A 20802-nucleotide genomic window follows, 5' to 3' on the forward strand; every position below is an offset into this window, starting at 1 on the left:
ATGGTCTGGATGACTTAAATTAGCTATGTACTAGTTAGAAATGAGAAAAGATAGATGCTAGATATTATTTTGGTATTTTATTGACTAATTAAATCTATCTATTTGGTGATTACATAACTGTGGGGATATTACTGTTCTTTTATATTGATGAGTGGTCCTGATTTTATTACTAATATTTTCTTATTAATATATGAGTTAATCCATATCTTTTAAATTAGTATTTTTTAATATAAATAAAAGGATCATTTATAAGCTTTATTTTCCTACAAGGGTCAAAGTGTGACCTTTGACCACCCAAGTTATGGATATTACACACCTGCCACAGCCTAGGGCTCGGGTCGTGACAGAAAATGGTATTAGAGCACCGGGTTTAATTACCTCGAAGTGTGTCACCAAATAGTTTAGATTTATTCTAAATAATAATTGTAATAAATATCTTGGTATTTATATGGATAAGGCATATTTATATTATTAGCATCCAATCCTCACTAACTGATTAGCTTTTGGTTCTCAGACCTAAGAAAATGCCTCCAAAAGGAAAGAAGACAAGGAGAACGGTTGGAGAAGACGCCCCTCAAGCTAATGTCCAACCTTCATAAGCTGAATTCCCTATGAACGCCCTTCTCGAAGCCTTAAGGGCTATTCCCCCTCAACAGATGGATCCTGCCGCTCGACAGAGTCATCATTTTCAAGTCTTTCATCGAATCCAAGTGCCTGAGTTTGAGGGTGGACAAGATCCCATGGTAGCTGAAAGGTGGTTGAGGCAAATAAAGAAAAGTTTCAACACAATAGGAACACTTGAGGAATATCAAGTTGTTAACTCAAACTTTTCGATCTCCTTGTTTTGATGATTAGCAAATATTTGATTATTATTTGTTACTAATGATTTATTGATTTTGTAGCAAATTTAAAAGAGAAAATAAATATTTTGGTATTTTTACCAAACTTTTAAAAGCAACACTAAATGGACTCAACAAGCATGTCAAGAGCAAAAGATTCATCAAGGGATCAACAACTCAAGACCCTATTCAAAAGAGGTCTTCAAAATCCCAAAGTCAAAAAGTCAACCCGAAAGTCAAAGTCAAAGTCAAAGTCAAGGTCAACTCTCGGGAAAAATCAACTTGGGATCAAAAACATGCAAATCAAGCTAGGAGGCTCTTCTACATCAAGACTACTCAAAATTAAATGGTATAAATCTACTTTAGTCTTGTTAAAGTGATTTGCATAGCACACTAAGTTTTTATAAATTTGAATTTTGGCCCATTCACTAACTTGTGCAACAAGTTTTCTCACACGATAGTTCAAAAAATTTTTTGATTGAATTTCTAAATTACATTTTGTTTAACTAAGAGAACAAAGTTGGAATTTCTGAAATCGGATAATCGAGTAAGAAGTTATGCGCGTTTAAGTCCCGAAAAATGGCACTTTTGCCATCGGTCGGTCATCCGGAATTCCGGATGGCAACCGGAATTCCGGTTGCAATCAATCCGGAATTCCGGTTCCCATCCGGACTTCCGGTTCATGGCTGACCCCACCTCGGGAAACGTGCTAACGGCTATAAACGGCTAGTTTTTTATCAAACACTATATAAACTCGATTTTTCTTTCAAAAAATAAGTTGGTTGAGCATTTATTACATATATCTAACCTATCTAAGTGAGATTAAGGAGCTTCTAAGTTTGAAATCCAAACCAACACATTTCACACACTTTGAGCCAAAATTTGATTTTATTCATCTTAAGTGTGCTTGCTTTTCACTCTAGGTTTCCATTGTATCATCATATTTCTAGAGTGATTTTAGCTTGTATATCAAACACATTTCCATATTGTGATTGAGGTGAGGTTGGCACCGGTTTTGTAAACAACCCGGAAATAGTGAGATTGGCACTTTAACAATCCGAGAAAGAGGTTAATAGTCCTCGGGGGTGCGAAACTATTGTAAGAGGTTTGGAAATACCTTGGTGAAAATTTCCCGGTTGTAAGGGTTAGTCAAGCCCGTTAACTTGGCTCGATATTGGAACTCAAAGCTAGGTCCATAGCTTTGAAGACCAAGGACGTAGGTGGCATAGTTCTACCGAACCTTGTAAAAATCGAGAGTTTGCATTTTCTGATCCTTAAACTCTTTACTTTACAAGTTTAATTATTTGTTTTAATATATTGCTTGCCATACTACTTGCTTTTACTTGATTAATTGACTAATTGCATAATTTTGTGTTAAAAGTTTTAATTTTCCGAAATTAGTTTAAATTTCCAATTCACCCCCCCTCTTGGAAACATATCTTGGGCTAACACAAGTTACTTTTGTTGTGTCCAAGTTAGAGGGTGGTGCAGCAGATTGGTGGGAGACCTTGTCCAGGACAATGGAAACTGATGGGATGACTTGGCGAGAATTTGAGGAAGTTTTCAGGGAACAATATTTTAGTCCATCTCACAGGAGGGCTCTTATTGGAGTATTTGATGGTCTAAGACAAGGGGATATGACTGTGAATGAATTTTACATGAAGTTTTTAGAGCTATCCTCTTATGCATATCCTGGTGTTGTTGATCAACCCTTGGTGATTGAACAGTTCATGCGTCGTTTGAGGCCTGCGATACGTGGTCCTATAGCCCCTTTGACCTTTAACAACCTGACTGAGTGTGTGACAGCAGCCTTGCGAACTGAGGCTCATGTAGAAGGGAATGAGAAGAAGAACACAAGCAGAGGAAGAGGAAATGACCGAAAGATAACCAAGAAGAATCAAGGACAGTGGTCCTAAGGACAACAATTTAGTGGGGGTAGCACTAGTAGTGGTTCATCTGGAAAGACTCGTAGTGGACCATACGGGTGTTTCAGTTGTGGTCAACAAGGTCATAAGAAGAAAGATTGCCCGCAACGACAACAAAGATTTCAAGCATCTCATGGAGGACCCATAGGGAGCTATGTAGAGTCTACTCCTTTTCATGGACAGCCCAGGACAAACCAGTCTCAGTCTTCGTCCTATGGTTTCACACCCCAATCGGGCCAGCAGTCTCAGTATCAACATCAGTTCAGGCCATAAGGTTCAGGGTTCAACATGGGATACTCACAAGGTTTCCAAACTCCTGCTCCTAGTGGGAGTCAAAGAGGGTACAATCAAGGTGGAGGGTCTGGTGCAAGTACAAGCTATCCTAGTCAGGGACGGGGAAAGGCAAAAGCAAAGTCATCCGCTCAAGCCTACGCTCTTGGGGTTGATGATGTACAGGGCGGTGCTGACCAAGGAGTTGTTGATGGTATGGTTCTTATCTCACACTCTTGGGCTCATGTGTTATTTGATACTGATGCATCGCATTCCTTTATATCTTTGATGTTTGCTAGTATGTTGGGTTTGAGTTGGGAAACTTTTAGTCCTGCATTGCATTTGAGTGTACCTATGGGGGGACATGGTGAGGTATCCACCATATGTAGGTCAGTTTGTATTGTGTTCGAGGGACACAAGTTGTCTGGAAACTTACTAGTGTTGCCTATGGGGAAATTTGATGTAATTCTTAGTATGGATTGGTTGTCTAAATACCAAGCTATTGTGGATTGTTCACGTAAAAGAGTGACTCTTTTAACCCCTAGTGGTGATTTCATTGTTTATCGAGCCAACATGAGTGCAGTGAGACAAAATCCTATCTTAAGGGCATGTTTAGGTGGAAAGAGAAACTTGGAGTGTTAAGGGAATCTGTTTGCGATCGATGATGAGTCTAGGAAGTTAGACCAGTTCCCTTGGATATCTGTGGTTAGTGGTTTTCCGGATGTGTTTCCAGAGGATTTACCAGGGTTACCACCTGATAGGGAGATTGAGTTTTGCATTCATTTGATTCTCGGAGCTCAACTAGTTTCTATTGCACCTTATCGCATGGCACCTGCAGAGTTGGTTGAATTGAAAAAACAATTAGGGGAGTTAATGGATAAGCGCTACATCAGACATAGTACTTCTCCATGGGGAGCTCCAGTCTTGTTTGCCAAGAAAGCTGATGGGACTTTGCGACTTTGTGTCGACTATAGAAAGCTGAATCAGATGACAATTAAAAACAAATATCCTCTACCGAGGATTGATGAATTATTTGATCAACTTGGTGGTTCAAAGTTCTTTTCAAAGATTGATCTGAGGTCAGGCTACCATCAATTGAGGATTAGGGGAGAAGATATCCCTAAGACTGCTTTCAGGACACGTTATGGACACTTTGAGTTTTTGGTAATGCCATTTGGGTTAACGAATGCACCTGCTGCATTTATGGATCTTATGAATAGAGTCTTTAGACCTTTCTTGGATAAGTTTGTGGTGGTATTTATTGATGATATCTTGGTGTATTCTAAGACATGTGAGGATCATGCTGAACACTTGACAACAGTATTACAGACATTGAGAGATCATCAATTATACGCTAAGAGAGAGAAGTGTGAATTTTGGATGACTGAAGTCAAGTTCTTGGGCCATGTAATTTCTCAAGATGGTATCACCGTTGATCCTGCAAAGATAGACTCTATTCTACAGTGGGAAAGACCAAAGAATGTCACTGAAGTTCGAAGTTTTCTTGGGTTGGCAGGCTACTACCGTCGCTTTGTAGAGAATTTCTCACGAATTGATATGCCTTTGACAAAGTTAACAAGAAAAGAAGTAAAGTTTATGTGGGATGATAGTTGCGAAGAAGCTTTTAGAGAATTGAAGGAAAGATTAACTTCGGCGCCTGTTCTCACTGTTCCTAATAGTGAGGAACCATATGGGGTATTCACTGATGCTTCAGGTACTGGATTAGGATGTGTCCTCATGCAAAATGGCAAGGTGGTTGCCTATGCTTCTCGACAATTGAAACCACATGAGAAGAATTACCCTACGCATGACCTAGAACTTGCTACGGTAATCTTTGTCTTGAAAATTTGGAGATGTTATTTATATGGCATAAAGTTTGAGTTATACTCAGATCATAAGAGCTTGAAGTATCTTTTTACTCAAAGGGACTTGAACTTGAGGAAAATAAGATGGGTTGAGTATATGGAAGTCTATGATTTCATTTTGCAGTATCACCCCGGGAAAGCTAATGTAGTAGCTGATGCACTAAGTAGAAAGCCTCATGGTACTTTGGCATGTTTGGCTCTTGAGGACTGGAAAAGGACAATCACAATGGGTGATTATAACTTGCAATACTATGAAGGGGAAGAAGTAGCTTGTATCTCTAACTTAGTGGCTACACCAGTACTACTTCAACAAGTTAAGCAACGTCAGTTGCAAGATGAGAAATTAAGACTTATTTGGAACCGAATCCAGGATGGTGAGCAACTAGATGGGTGGACAGTTAATGGTGAAGGGTATCTATACCATATGGGAAGACTAGTTGTTGCGGATATCCCTGAACTTAGGGAGACAATTTTGATTGAGGCCCATAGATCCAAATTTGCTGTACATCCTGGAAGTACAAAGATGTACCAAGATTTAAAGAGACAATATTGGTGGGAAGGAATGAAAAGAGATGTGCCCAGCTTTGTAGCTAAGTGTATAGTATGTCAGCAAGTGAAGGCTGAGCATCAGAGACCCTCAGGTTTACTTCAACCTTTGCCTATACCAGAATGGAAGTGGGACAAGATTACCATGGACTTTGTTACTGGGTTGCCATTGACACCTTTGAAGCATGACGCTGTTTGGGTTATTGTTGATCGTTTGACTAAGTCTGCTCATTTTATTCCAATCAGGAAGGATTACAAGCTTACCAAGCTAGCTCGACTTTATGTAGACAATATAGTTCGACTACATGGAGTGCCTTCAAGCATTGTTTCTGATAGAGATCCTCGATTTACATCAAGGTTTTGGAAGGCCTTGCAACAAGCCTTAGGGACTGAACTTCACTTGAGTACTGCCCACCATCCACAGACAGATGGACAGTCTGAGAGGACCATACAGACTTTGGAAGACATGCTTCACTCTTGTGTTTTGGATTTTGGAGGTAGTTGGGGAGAACATTTGTCACTAGTGGAATTCACATACAACAATAGCTACCAAGCCAGTATAGGCATGGCTCCTTATGAGGCCTTATATGGGAGACCATGCAGATCGCCATTGTGTTGGGCAGAACCAGATGAGCATGTCACCATTGGACCCCAGATTATCACTAGTACCACTGAAAAGATTAAGGGAATCCAAGAAAGACTTAAGGTTGTTCAGAGTCGTCAAAAAAGCTATGCTGATCTCCATCGATGGGAAGTTGAGTTTAATGTTGGTGATTATGTCTTCTTCAAAGTTACTCCTATGCTTGGCGTAACGAGATTTGGAGTGAAGGGTAAGCTAGCCCCGAGGTATATTGGACCTTTTGAGGTTATCGAGAGGATTGGGGAGGTCGCTTATCGATTAAACTTACCAGGACAGTTGGGACATGTTCATAATGTGTTCCATGTGTCTATGTTGAGGAAGTATACTCCAAATCTGTCACATGTTATTGAGTATGAGGCTATCCCTCTTCAGGAAGATGTGACTTATGAAGAGCAACCTGTCAAAATCTTGGCAAGAGAGCTAAAAGTGTAAGGAACAAAGAGATTCCAGTAGTTAAGGTCTTATGGAGGAACCACAGAGAAGACGAGGCTACTTGGGAGTTAGAGTCCGAGATGTATATGAAGTATCCTCACTTGTTTAATTTTCAACTTGAGGTTGTACTTTAAAATTTCGGGACGAAATTTCTTTAAGGAGGGGAGAATGTAAAGACTCGGTTTTTGACCGAGTCAAATGTATATATATATAAAATATTAATTAAATAATGATATATATATATATGTATGTAAAAAATATATATATATATTATTTTGAATATACTGAACCCCTTCGTTCCCCTCTCTCATTCTATCTATCTTTCTCTCTTTTCCTCTCTTTAAAATACAAAAATAAAACCCATAAACCTCCATAACCACCACACTCCGGCGACCCATCTCCGGCCACCGCCCGACCCAACGCGCCGAAAAAATCGAAAGCCCAAGTGTCGGCGACCTCACCCCCCAAGCGGCGCCGCTCCTCTCGCCGCCGTTGACTCGGGATCGCAAGTCAAAGTTTGGGATTTCAAACTTTGAACGGATTTTCCGGTCACCTCCGGCGTCCGTTTGACGAAACATCTTCACCACTAAACTCAGCTCGTCGAGGAGAACAACCTACACTAAACCATTTTTCCCGGTTCACTGCTTTTTCCGGTGACATTTTTGTAGCTCCGCCCCTTTCCGGCGACTTTTCGGTGACACCGTGTACCGTTTTGACAAACGGTTGGCATGGGTGTGATCTACTCGTCGAGGTGGTCGTTTTGATATATACTACTCCTATTTTCGGCGACATTTCTGGTACACCAATTTTTACCGCCACCGATTGTTAATGTGCACCGCTTAGGTGAGGTTTCGGAACCCTAAATTTTAAATATAGTCATATTATATATCGTTGGACTCAGTTTTGAATGTAGAATGCGATGATGATAATTATTTAACCATTTGATGGTATAGGCCGGTGAGAGTAATATGTAAGTTTGGACTAAACAATTGGAGCTCGGGACTTGAGAGCTTAAGATCGTCTTTTGGAAAAATTTTAACGACTCGGGAGAGGTAGGGACTCAACTTGATTATTGGACTTGATTTTTATATGCGTTGTATAACATTAGACATATTCCAATTTATTTTTTTTTTGAACAAAAGGAGACTTTTTATTCAAAAGAACCAACCAAATACAAAGGCAAAGCTGGCGGCAGCAGCCAACCAACACACAAAAAACACTACCAGCTATTTACAACATTTATAGCATATCTATCTTTCTTCTTAGAACTGGTACAATGAAAGCCAATAATTCTAGTCTTGACCACATTTCTTATACTTTTACTAATACAAGAAGCTGACAAACACATAGCATTAAACAAGCAATCGTTCCTGTTTCTCCAAATGTGGTAAAGAGTGGCTTCAAAGACTGAATTCAACACTTGCTCGGCAAAATCTGGTTTGGTTGGGAAACATCGCTGCTGCAACTCACTGAAACTTTTCGGCCAGCTTAGGATACCTGCCCAGTTTTCTACACCAGCAATTACCTTCTTAGTGAAGATGCAATCTATAAATAAGTGATTATGGGACTCCATGGCATCCTCACAAACAGTACAAAGAGCTGAAGTGATGGGCAGAAATTTGCTTAAAAGATCACGGGTGAGCAATTGTTCATTCATGATTTGCCAAAAAATGAATCTATGTTTAGGAACAATGAACCTATGCCAAATAGAAGTAGCATAAGAGGATTTGGCAGCCCCAATAAGATCAACATAGAACTTACTCACCTTGAATTTATTCCCCTTAGCCGCCTGGTCCAACATGACATTATTGGTCATCATTCTTATCTTCAAAATCTTTTTAAAATACCAACTAAAGTCATGATTCGCTGAAATAGACCAGAAGTCCTCATCTTTTAAGTAAATGGAATTGATCCACTTAACCCAAAGGTTGTCTTGCTTGCTCGAAATCGCACAAACATGTTTAGCAATCATGGCCGAATTCCACTTCTTACCTTCTCTAAAACCAATGCCACCGAATTGCTTGGGAAGACAAACTTTCTCCCAAGAGGGGATGTGGAGCTTGCTTATATTGCCATTCATTCCCCAAAGGAAGTCTCGACACTTCTTGTCAATAGCATCAACAATTTTTTTGGGAAGAATGAAGAGGCTCATCCAAAAGTTTCGTATTCCAAGAAGAACCGAGCGAATAAGTTGGGCTCGCCCTGCAAATGAGAGATTTCTACTCGCCCAACCGCTAAGCTTCAGACTAAGCTTATCCAAAATCACACCACAATTCGAGGCCTTCCACTTAGTCGGTCTGAGGACAACCCCCAAATACTTGAGAGGGAAAGTCCCCTCCTCCATTTGAATTAGCTCCAAAATCTTGCTCTTAATCTCCTCATTAACTCCCCCAAAGTAGACATGAGATTTCCTCTTGTTGGAAGCAAGACCTGTGGCTTGACAAAACTCAAGAAAGGCAGCATTAACTAACTCAACTGATTTTACATTCCCTTTACAGAAAATTATTAGATCATCAGCAAAGCAGAGGTTAGTTAATCTCATATTCTTGCAAAGAGGATGAAAGCCAAAACCCTTCTTGCTAGAATAAAAAGAGAGCAATCTAGACAGATATTCCATTATTAGGACAAACACAAGAGGAGATAAGGGGTCTCCTTGGCGAAGCCCTTTTTCACCTTTGAAAGAGCCTTGGATTCTTCCATTAAGCAACAGAAAGTAAGTAGAACCCCTTAAGCAAGTAAGCAACCAATGAATAAACCGCATAGGAAAGCACAAACCATTGAGGAGGTCTTCCACAAATTGCCAGTCTACAGTATCATAAGCCTTACTCAAGTCGATTTTCATTATACAACGAGCAGAAACATTTTTCCTGGTCTAGCCTTTGAGCAGATCTTGGAAAATCATTATATTATGAGCTAGCAGCCTGTTTTTGACAAAAGCACCCTGGTTATTACTCACAAGACAAGGGAGGACTTCTGATAACCTTGCACAAATCATTTTCGAGATGCATTTGTACAAAGTATTGCAACAAGCAATTGGGCGAAAGTCACTAGCTTCCTTGGGATCAAGAGTCTTCGGGATTAGAGTGATGACAGCATCTTTCATTGAAATTGGCATCACCCCTTCCTCAAAAAAATTAAGGATCGCTGTGGACACCTCTTTCCCAATATCTCTCCAAAGGCTTTTGAAAAAGCCTGAACCAAACCCATCATGACCTGGGCTTTTATTTGAATGAATCCCAAACAAAGCTTTCCTCACATCTTTCTCATTAAAAGGTCTAATTAGATTAGCCTGTTGTTCCAAAGAAAGGATCGGCCCCCGGACTAATACATGGTTATCAAGCCTCCTAGTAGCAGAGCTTTTCCTTCCCATAAAATTCCTGAAATGGTTCAGGAAATGCTCCACTACTTGGGTGTACTCATCTACCAGACGCCCATTCAATTCAACAGTTGTGATTCGATTCTCCAACTTCCTTTTCTTCATAGCCGAATGGAAGTATCTAGTGTTTTCTTCTCCATTTTGTAGCCATGTTATTTTACTCTGTTGACAAAGAAAGCAGAAATACTGCTTTAAGGCTGCAGCATACCCCAACCCTTTGCTCTTCTCATCCTGATGCAGGATGCTGTTGTTGGGGTCTTTTGCCAAATTCTCCTGAGCCGAGATAAACTCCACTTTGCTTTGATGATAGAGATGCACTATATCCCCAACTTCCTCCCTATTAAACTTCTTTAGCACATGCTTCAGTCTAAGTAATTTTCTTCCCACATCAGCCACGGTTTTAGCACCATTCCCTCTGTTCCAGCAATTCAAAACCGTCTCACGGAAATTACGATGAAGAGACCAGTGGTTACAATACCTGAAGGGTTTAACTCCCACATTACCTATTTTATTGCTCTTGACAATGCAATAACTATGATCTGATATGCAATCCCATTTGAAGCACACTTCCGTGTTTGGAAATTGATCCAACCAATCCTCATTTATAAAGACTCTATCAAGCTTGGAATAAACTCTAGAACCCATGTCATGCTTGTTAGACCAAGTAAAATAAGAACCAGAACCTTTTAACTCCTCCACTTGACCTTGGGAAAGCCAATTTTGAGCATCTTCAATGTCTTTCGCTAAAATTTGTTTGCCACCCTCTCTATCCTGAAAGCCAAACATGGCGTTGAAATCCCCAAGAATTAACCACGGCTTGTTTAAAACACCAAGGCCAGCCAACTGTTCAAACAGATTCCTCCTCTCCAGTAACAAATTACTACCGTAAACAGCAGTAAAAAAGAACTCCTCCATTAACCCTATCACTTTGACCTTACAATGGATAAATTGAACATCCTCCATCAGGACTTCCACACAAACAAACTTCGATTGCCATATCAAAATTATTCGATTGCTTATTACTGAACTGGAATAGAAATCCCAGTTAGGAAAGCTAGAGGCAACAACATCTTGCACATTATCGTGCTTTATTTTAGTTTCAAGGAGAGCACCTAGCCCAACTTTATTTTCTCTACAAACATCTAACACCAATCTCTGTTTTTCCCTCTTATTCAAACCCCTAACATTCCATCCCATTATGTTGCATACTTCCATGGACTTTCAATGGTGTTTGTAACCAATCCCCCATCCCTAGCTTCAATTAGAGCCTCATAACAATTCCTTGTAATCGCTTCTGGTTCAGCAGCAGTAGCTTGTTTGGAACTTCTCTTGCGAGGAGTAATCCAAATTGACTCTTCATCAGCATCATTTCTGGTGTTATTACTGTTTTCCTCCCCTGGTTTAGTGATCTCATTGCTAGAATTAGACTTCTCAGCACCCTGAGATTTATTTTTCTGCTCTTGCACCCCCTTTTTCCTCCATGTCACTGGCCCTTTTTCTTTATTACAGTTCGTTGTTATATGTCCCAAAAGATCACACGCCCCGCACTTAGTTGGAAGCCATTCATACTCAACTGTTTGTTCCACCAGCTGCTTTCGTTCATTAACATAGGCTATAGTTTTAGGAGGACAATCAGAAATCTCAATGTCAACTAAAACTCTAGCATATTTAATCATAGTTCTACTTTGAGTTACCTTATCCACCATAATAGGTTTGCCTATAGTACTCACAAGAGCACTTAGGCTATTTTTTCCCCAATATTGTAACCCAAGACCATTCAAACGCACCCAAACTGGTACAGATTTCACCATTCTCGTTGTATCCATATCAGTTGTCCACGGTCTAAGTATCACTGGTTTCTTATCAAAGTGATTTACAAAATTTTTATGATTTACAAAATTGTTTGAAAAAAAAATTGAAAACTTAATCTGCATATTTTCTGGACTGTTCTGGGGCACTGAGTGCCAAATATATTTTTGTGTGCAAATATTTATGCAGGTTATGATTTTTGGGTTTATTCAAAATACAGCTGTTATGCTGCAGAATTTTTTAGAAAATAAAAAGGAATATGTTCTTTTGTTATGCTTATTATTTGTCTGCTTTGGTTATATTGATGAGAGTCATGTTGATCATGTTCGATGCATATTGTTGTTTCACGACCTAGTCTCTGTGTCATCATAGGTAGATCAGGTGTGCACTCACCTGTAGGTGAAAGACCTAGAATATGTACAGGGAGTGAATTAAATCTGAGCCCCGATATTTATGGTGGATATCAGATGCGACTACCCGGTTTTGGATGTCGTTTTCTATGATTTGGTATTGAGAGCTAGGGGTCTAGTGGACGGTGTGATATGCATTTGACGTTTGATTTGTGATTATTTGTGGTCTCTCTATTTTATTTGTACATATTCATACTGTTGATGAGACATTTTATTTTTATAAAGCTAACCATGCAGGAATTTTATTAAACCAAGGGTCCTTTGATATTAGTTGTTTTCCTACTGGGCTTTATAAGCTCACCCCCTATTTTCTCCCATTCCAGGTGCTCAGTTTGATGCTAGTGGATGAGGATGGTACCGTTGGGAAAGGAATGTCGTTATTAGTTTAGTCATATTTTACTCTTTCACCTTCTAATGAGACTGATTTTGTATTTAAGAACAAATGGATGGTCTAGATGACTTAAATTAGCTATGTACTAGTTAGAAATGAGAAAAGATGGATGCTATATATTATTTTGGTATTTTATTGACTTATTAAATCTATCTATTTGGTGATTACATAACTGTGGGGATATTACTGTTCTTTTATATTGATGAGTGGTCCTGATTTTATTACTAATATTTTCTTATTAATATAGGAGTTAATCCATATCTTTTAAATTAGTATTTTGTAATATAAATAAAAGGATCATTTATAAGTTTTATTTTCCTACAAGGGTCAAAGTGTGACCTTTTGACCACCCAAGTTATGGATATTACACATTTGCCACAGCCTAGGGCTCAAGTCGTGACAACCTATCTCGACAGTCCTCCATAGGCCTACCGGGATTGACCCCTTAATGTTTTATTTTTATTTCTTTTTAATGACCAATCTCGACAGTCTTCGCTAATTAAGTCTGTCGAGCTCTATCTTGGTGAACACACAGGACTGTCGAGATTGGGCCACTGAGATTGTCCAATTTTCTTGTATAGTGCAAGGTTTCTAGTAACATTTTCTTCTACTAAACCCTCATTCTCAACTTCAATCGTTGGTTCAGGAATAAGCTTCTTGGTAGACTCTTCTAACTCTTTACTACTTTTTAAAGTAATTGCACTATAGTTTTATTTAGGATTCACCTCATATATATATATAATAGAATGATTTATTTAAAATAAAATCAATATCTAGTATATTAATTGACAAATTTTTTTATTAAGCATCAATATTATTTGATTTAATTAAGTGATCCAATTTAATTTCTCAATTCATCGTCAAAATCAACTGTCAATTAATGTGGTAGGGATTTTAATATAGAATGTCTAATTTTTATAAATATAAATGTACTATATTGGTCTGGTCTCAAAGCTTGTTGCTCATTCAATTTTGATCAAATCACCATTAAAAAGAGTAAGTGAGAGTTTGGAAGAACTATATAATCCACTAATTTCTTTCTCTCTTATTTTGCATATCTAATTTATTGTGAGAAGATTTGCATATATCAATGACTGGGGTACACAATTTTAATCATATATTATGTATATGTTCATTCAATAAATTTATTCTGTATAAATATAAAATTGTTATAAATTACATTTTAATAATGTTCCAACTTTTTTCTCAAATTACTAGGGTTTTTTTTGTCGAACTAAACTAAAAACAAAGTTTGATCAAAAAGACTCAAAATATTTTTCTCTAGAAAATATATCCATATATAAACCATCAAGTAAGCTAATAACTACTGTTACTAGCTATAGAATTTGGAGAATTATGGCCGCATATATATACAGATGGATAGTATCTCAATCAGTGAGATGTTTTGGGTAGAATCCAAGAATAAATTGAGAGAGCTTAAGTTCAAAGTAGAAGATATATCGTACTAATATAGGGATAGATAATATCCAGTTTAACAACATATATATAATAAATAATATACATTAATTCAAATATGAAAGCCAGGAGGAGGAAAACGATATAATAATATATACATGATCTCGTCATGAACAGCTAGCCAAATATATATCCTATATATAGGGTATGATAGCCATTGATTTATTATTTCAAAGTAGCTACATAATATCAATAATTAGCTTTATAATATATCTATATAGAAATATATCACATCTTATCAAAGACATACAGTAGTAATATTATTTGAAAGAGATATTATAATATGACGTCTTCCTCTTCTTCTGACCTCTTTGGAACGCTAGAGACTAATGTAGAAATCAAAGCTGAAGCACAGAAATTCCACCACATTTTTAAGCACACTCCTCATCATGTTTCTAATGTCTCTCAAAACATAATACATGGTTGTGAATTACATGAAGGTGAATGGGGTACGGAGGGATCTACCATTTCTTGGACTTACTTCCATGGTACGTATATATATATACGCTCAATTATAACAGAAATTTAAAATATTTTTTACGTTTCTCAGGTTTATTATTTGCAGCTTAATTGATAATTACTATATATACTGAATTATGTGTAAGGATTCTGTATTGATATATATATATATGTGCGCATACATGCATAAATCATATATTTACAAGGATGATATTCTTCAACGTATCGATATCCATCCCAAATTTTATATTCCTCTTGGTCATCTAAGTTTGATCTAGATCTAATGTGTCAATGGCAATAATTACGGAGCCACAGTTTGCCACCTCAATTAAAATTCTACATCTACACCTATATATATCTTTCTCAAAATTAACTCCGTTTTTTATTTAATATTATTTTCTAATTTGAAAAAAAAATATATGTTTTTTTTCTTCTAGCATCTTGTAAAATATATCATGACTCTGTCTCTCTCATGATCTCTGGTTCTTCTCTAATGGATTATTGAGGATCAGAAGTGCCACTGTCATTTCTTCTAGCATATTGTAAATTAAATATATATATATAAATATAAATAAATGGAGCACATTTCCACGCTTGTTTAATTAAAATGATTTGGACTATGAGGTGAGGTTTTAAATAATTTATAAAGTCTAATAAACCAACAAGAGAAAAAGTCAAATGGAAAGAAAACCAACAGATGTCTAGAGAAAATCTAACTTTTTCTACAGAACTTGAGTACAAACATACGTGACTAAACCCACAAAAAGCATGCAGTTAAATAATTAAAGGGTTTATATAGATTTCCATTAATTAATGAACCAATCAAACCAGTTTTTATTCTTTTGAAAATAATAATTATGTGTTCAGTTATGATTTTGCAATGGAGTTGCTATTAAATTTTTTATGTAACTTGTATTTGTCCATGCCTTGGGTTTGATTCCTTCTATATCTTTCTTACTTTCTAATTAAGGTTAATAGCAGATTTTTTATTTTTTTTTTCTTTTTGTAAGAGAAAAAAACTGAAACTTCTATTAATATATTGAGAAGAAAAAAACTACAATGGAGTCCGATTATAGGATCGGAGTAGAAAATTATATTAATACAAATATCATTAATTTCAAACTAAATCAGCAAATAAATCCTTAGATGAACTCAAGTTGATAAATTCTAAAAGAAATTAACCGAAGGAAAATTTGTTTGGATAACAGGAAAAGGTGCTCCAAGCCTCCAAGTACTAAAGTAACAAAAATAATCAAAGATGTTTCTAAGAGGAAAAATCAATAGAAATAAAGAGACAAATAAATAAATACCCATTTCTAGATTTTTTTTTAAACAAAAAAAATAAAAATAAAAAAGATGAATGTATTATTGATTTTGAAAAAGGAAAAAAGAAATATATTAATATGAGAGGCTGAGAGAGATGATATTTTTTTAATTGTCAAATAATATTAAATAAAAAAATAAAGAATTGAGGTTATATTTTAGAAAGATATGTTAAATGAATTGGTGAAATTATATTTGTAATTTTTTATTTTTCTTAGAAATGGAGTTGATTTTTAATTAAGGTGGGACACAAAAAGAATTGGGGAAGGTGATTTGGATCCAATAATTACAATATAAATATTTATGGATGAATTTTTAATTAATACATCTTCAAAATATTATATCATTATAGAGTTTAACATTATATTTGGTAGAGGAGAGAGAAGAACCGAGGGAAAGGGTGGAGGAAAGAAAGAAGGGGGTGATAATTTTTTTTATTTTTTTGCGGGAGAGATGGACGGGACCCTCTCCCTCCAAACATAAAAATTTGATTCCATTAGAAAGAATTAAATAAAAAGACAAAATAAAATAATGTATAATAATATTATAAAGGATAATATTGTCATAATTTTAATATTTAATTTACTATTTATCTTTGGAACTTTAGACTTAATACCAAACAATATAAAGAAGAACAATTATATTCTTCATCTTTCCTATTCTCATCATTTCTAAACTCCTCATCTTTCATACTCTACTTTCTTTTTACTTATATTGCATTAAGGTAGAAATTCAAGTTTTTTTTTTAAAAGAATATTAAGTTCATCACTAAAGAAAGAAAGATGGAAATCACAGGAGGAATTCGGTCCCTTTGATAAAAACCAGCAACTTGGCTATTGACTCTAGCCTGATTTGCTAAACCATCCGCAAAAGCATTAAAGCTACTGTTCACAAAGAAAAAATTACAAAAATGTAAAATCTTAATTAATTCTAAAACCAAAAGGGAAACTTTAAAAAAAATCTAATTTGGAATAACACTATGCTTCTGCAAAGCTTGAACAAACCACTTGCGAATCAGGAAAAATCGACACCTCCATCCAATTACTCTGCAGAGCCCACTCAAAGGCGAACAAAACTACCTTTAACTCCACTTCCAAAGCACACGAAGTTGTTGAATGATGAAGAAAATAAGCCCACAAATCATTTTAGATGTTGACCATAACGGCAATAGCCTCCATGATCCCTTTGCACCAAGATGCATCAGTAACAAAAATAACCCTCGATTGAGTTAGAGACTCTCGGACCATGATCTTCCATGGGGTCATTATTTTGAAGAGGAACAGAACTTAAATTGCTACCATATTCAACAAACATTTCTTGAACCTTTGAAATTAACTCTGCCACATTAATCTCTTTGCCAAAAATTAGTAAACTATTCTTTACATTCCAAATTATAGAGAGTAAGCAACCCATGTATACCAGAAACAAATTTCTACTACTACTATGAATAGAGGAAAGGAGGTTTTTAGCAAAAAGACTCAAAGAGAAATCTCGTATCTTCTCACCAATAAGAGAAAAAATTCTTGAAAACCAAAGAGCCTTAGCCACACTACAATCTTTGAACAGATGCAAACCCGATTCCTCTCCTAAAGCACACAAATAACACTCTTTTTCTACTACGAACGGTACTCAACTCTTAATAGGGATAGCTTCATTCAAAATTCTCTACACCAGCACTACAATCCTTGGATTAGTATCAGCATGCTATAAGCACTTCCATAAATCCCTTTTTGGACCAAACCTGTTTCCTTGATCCACACAGTAAGCACTCTTCATAGAGAACTCACCATTCAATTTTATTTTTTTTCAAATAGGCTGATCCAAATGGGGATAAGGAAGTCTAGGAATCTCCATAATTCTTTTGCCAAGTTCTTCTCCAAAAATTTGGAACACAATCTCACTATTCTAAGCATTACCTATGGACAAATCTATAACAATTTTAATTGTATATCTTCTACTTTGGAGACGATCCATTGATTGCTCAAACTCATGGAACTCCATCCATGGTATCCAAGGTTGCTTCCACACATCAAAAGAACCTCCCTCGACTGACAAAGTAACTGAACCCTTAGAGATTAAACCTCTATCATCCTACAAACTTTTCAACAAGTAAGATATGTTACTCTTTGCTTTCACTACCTAGAAGCTTTCAAATAAATAATACTTCTTGAGAAGACAATTCACCCGAGGTTTGTCTACCTTTTAAGCCACAGACCAGGCTAGTTTAGACAGCAAAACCCTATTTATGTCTTTAAAACTTCTCATGCCCAAGCCTCCAAACTATTTTGGTTGGCAAATTAGGTCCCAAGCCTTGTAGACCATAAACCTATCCTTTTGCGCACTACCAATCTACCAAAATTTCTTCATAGCTGCATCCAAATCTCCAAATTCAAACTGGGAACTTGTTGGTACACATACAATAGACTGACAAAGAGGAGGCAATTGACTATATCAACATTTGATGACCAGCAAAAGAGAGCAACTTCTTCTTCCACCCTTCAAGCTGCCTCATCATGCTAGCTTTCAAATTATTATAATCGTCCTTCTTCCTTCTCTTAAAAACAAAAGAATTCCCTAAGTGTTTCTCATCTCCCTGATGTTTAGAAAAAAATTATATTTTATCCAAAATATATTTACATAGGCTGTCATCAATAAATATATATATATACCATTCCCCTATTGACAGAGAAATAAAAGAATATTAATACATCTAAGAACTTTCATTTATATATCACGTCTTGTAATTAATTAATAATGACTTTGTTAATTTACCTTCAACCGATGTCGTCACACTAAACGTATCCCGATCAGGCAGCACTCATTAATATATGGTGCATATGCATAAACAAAATAACTCAAGGGCATGAGATTTTGATTTTTATATATTAATGTATATGATTTAATTTCAGATGGGGAGAAGAAAGTAGCTAAACAAATAATAGAAGCAATAGATGATGAGAAGAATTCGATCACTTTCAAAGTGATTGAAGGTGATCTATTGGAACATTTCAAGAGCTTCAAAGCAACACTAAAAGTGACTCCTAAAGGTGATGGAAGCGTTGTCCATTGGTTTTTAGAATATGAGAAGCTCCATGATGAAATTATAGACCCACATACATTGCTTCAGCTTGCAATTGATTTGTCCAAAGATCTTGAATCTCACCTTCTTCAGGCATAAAAAATATTAAATAATAATCTTTAATTAATATGTGTGTAATAATATAAATATATATACCCATATATATATATTATATGAGCTTGGTTTGTAATAATTAATACTCAATATTCATGATGAGAGTAAAGATTGTAATAATAAGTACGTAGCCTAGCCAGTTTCGTACGTGTATACAGTGAGATTTTTAGTTTTTATGATTGTACTGAACGTGTGTATTTTTGAATTTTATAATTAATTAATGACTTCAAAAGACCGTTTGTGTTTATTGGAATAATTGAATTTAACTTTATATGTATTCTGGCATCCATGGATATTTATATATGGTTAAACTAATAAATTTCATCTTTAGTAACTTTCCCAACAAGAGTTTTTTTAGAAGATAACAGTAGAAGGAAAATTCAGCTAAGATGATACATGAACAAACGGTGTTTAATTTACAAGAAAAAAATAAATACTTGTGATCTTCAATAAAGTCCCTAACTCCCCACAAATCAAACAAGTTGTATCATTACAAACATCAAAGGAAGCCAAATGTTCCATTATTTTAAGCCTTCCTAAAATTGTTACGCTTGGGTACATTATCTCTGTCCCAAATTTCATATGATGAGAAGAATACATAATATGGGAATTAAACTTTATTTTTTTTTTATACCAATTATAATTTTCATTACTCCAAATGATTTCGTACAATCTAATAGCCTCACCAAACTGTGTAAGCTAATTTTATCTCTATACATGTTTTTATTTACTTTATAATGAGCAAAACTATTCATCTCTATGACACTATCTTTTTTAGGCCACATACAAAAAAACTCTTTGTTTCACAACCTCCTTAACTCTTGTTACTAATCTGTCCACATCTTCATTTGTAGTATTCCAAAGTTTGTCATTTCTAGCCTTCCACAAATGGTATACTAAGCTAGTCGTTGTTGTGCAAACACCTTCTTTTTGTACTTGCTACATTTAGCTCTCTCAATCCACCTCACCAACTTTGTGACTGATGTAGTTTGCACTTTCCAGCTGAGCCACTCCTTCACTTTTGCTAAGCATTCCTACGAAAATGAGCAATCAAAGAACAAATGCTCTAATATTTCATTCTACTGAATGCAAAACAGATAGCTTGCATCCCTTGTAATTCCATATTGAAGCATCCTCTACATTAAGAGCTATGATTTAGAGTATTCAGTCTATCCCAAACCTCATTACACCGCACCTTACTCTGTCCAGGTTGGAAAATACAGACCCATTTCTAGATTTTAAAAAAAAAAATAAAAAAAGATGAGTGAATTATTGATTTTGAAAAAGGAAAAAAGAAATGTATTTATATAAGAGGCTGAGAGATGATATTTTTTAAATTATAAAATAATATTAAATAAAAAAAATAAAGAAATGAGGTTATATTATATTTTAGAAAGATATGTTAAATGTATTGGTGAAATTATATTTATAATTTTACATGTTTTTTAGAAATGGGGTTGATTTTAAATTGAGATGGGACACAAAATGAGACAAGAATTGGGGAAGGTGATTTGGATCCAATAACTACAATATAAATATTTGTGGATGAATTTTTAATTAATACATCTTCAAAATATTATATCATTTTAGAGTTTAACATTATATTTGGGAGACAGAAGAACTGAGGGAAAGGGTGGAGGAAAGAAAGAAGGGGGTGATAATTTTTTTTATTTTTTTGTGGGAAAGATGGACCGGACCGCCCTCTCCCTCCAAACATAAAAATTTGATTCCATTAGAAAGAATTAAATAAAAAGACAAAAAAAAAATAATGTATAATAATATTATAGAGGATAATATTGTCATAATTTTAATATTTAATTTACTATTTATCTTTGGAACTTCACACTT

General features: G+C 35.8%; 3 protein-coding genes across 3 annotated transcripts; 2 read left to right on the forward strand and 1 right to left on the reverse strand.

Annotated features, from left to right (window-relative positions):
• Nucleotides 1-611: 611 nt before the first annotated feature.
• LOC133030513 (uncharacterized) lies at nt 612-3037 on the forward strand. Its single transcript, XM_061103282.1, has 3 exons — nt 612-812; nt 2315-2748; nt 2833-3037. Exons 1-3 carry the CDS (start codon nt 612-614, stop codon nt 3035-3037), a joined length of 840 nt encoding a protein of 279 aa, XP_060959265.1.
• A 4699-nt stretch (nt 3038-7736) lies between these two features.
• On the reverse strand, nt 7737-9359 carry LOC115700059 (uncharacterized). Its single transcript, XM_030627613.2, has one exon. The coding sequence runs from the start codon at nt 9357-9359 to the stop codon at nt 7737-7739; it is 1623 nt and encodes a 540-aa protein (XP_030483473.2).
• A 4541-nt stretch (nt 9360-13900) lies between these two features.
• LOC115700863 (MLP-like protein 28) lies at nt 13901-19173 on the forward strand. The gene is made up of 2 exons (XM_061102651.1): nt 13901-14467; nt 18671-19173. Exons 1-2 carry the CDS (start codon nt 14263-14265, stop codon nt 18937-18939), a joined length of 474 nt encoding a protein of 157 aa, XP_060958634.1. The 5' UTR covers nt 13901-14262; the 3' UTR covers nt 18940-19173.
• Nucleotides 19174-20802: the final 1629 nt, after the last annotated feature.

This window comes from Cannabis sativa, chromosome 8, assembly GCF_029168945.1.
Source record: "Cannabis sativa cultivar Pink pepper isolate KNU-18-1 chromosome 8, ASM2916894v1, whole genome shotgun sequence".
NCBI lineage: Eukaryota > Viridiplantae > Streptophyta > Magnoliopsida > Rosales > Cannabaceae > Cannabis > Cannabis sativa.

Excerpts from the sequence above, each read along its gene's own strand:
- LOC133030513 (XM_061103282.1), top strand. The coding sequence starts at position 612 with ATGAACGCCCTTCTCGAAGCCTTAAGGGCTATTCCCCCTCAACAGATG. Across the intron at positions 813-2,314 it reads GAACACTTGAGGAATATCAA|TTAGAGGGTGGTGCAGCAGA; the intron begins GTTGTTAACTCA and ends GTTGTGTCCAAG. Across the intron at positions 2,749-2,832 it reads AAGAAGAATCAAGGACAGTG|TTGTGGTCAACAAGGTCATA; the intron begins GTCCTAAGGACA and ends CGGGTGTTTCAG.
- LOC115700059 (XM_030627613.2), bottom strand. The coding sequence starts at position 9,359 with ATGAAAATCGACTTGAGTAAGGCTTATGATACTGTAGACTGGCAATTT.
- LOC115700863 (XM_061102651.1), top strand. The coding sequence starts at position 14,263 with ATGACGTCTTCCTCTTCTTCTGACCTCTTTGGAACGCTAGAGACTAAT. Across the intron at positions 14,468-18,670 it reads TTCTTGGACTTACTTCCATG|ATGGGGAGAAGAAAGTAGCT; the intron begins GTACGTATATAT and ends ATTTAATTTCAG.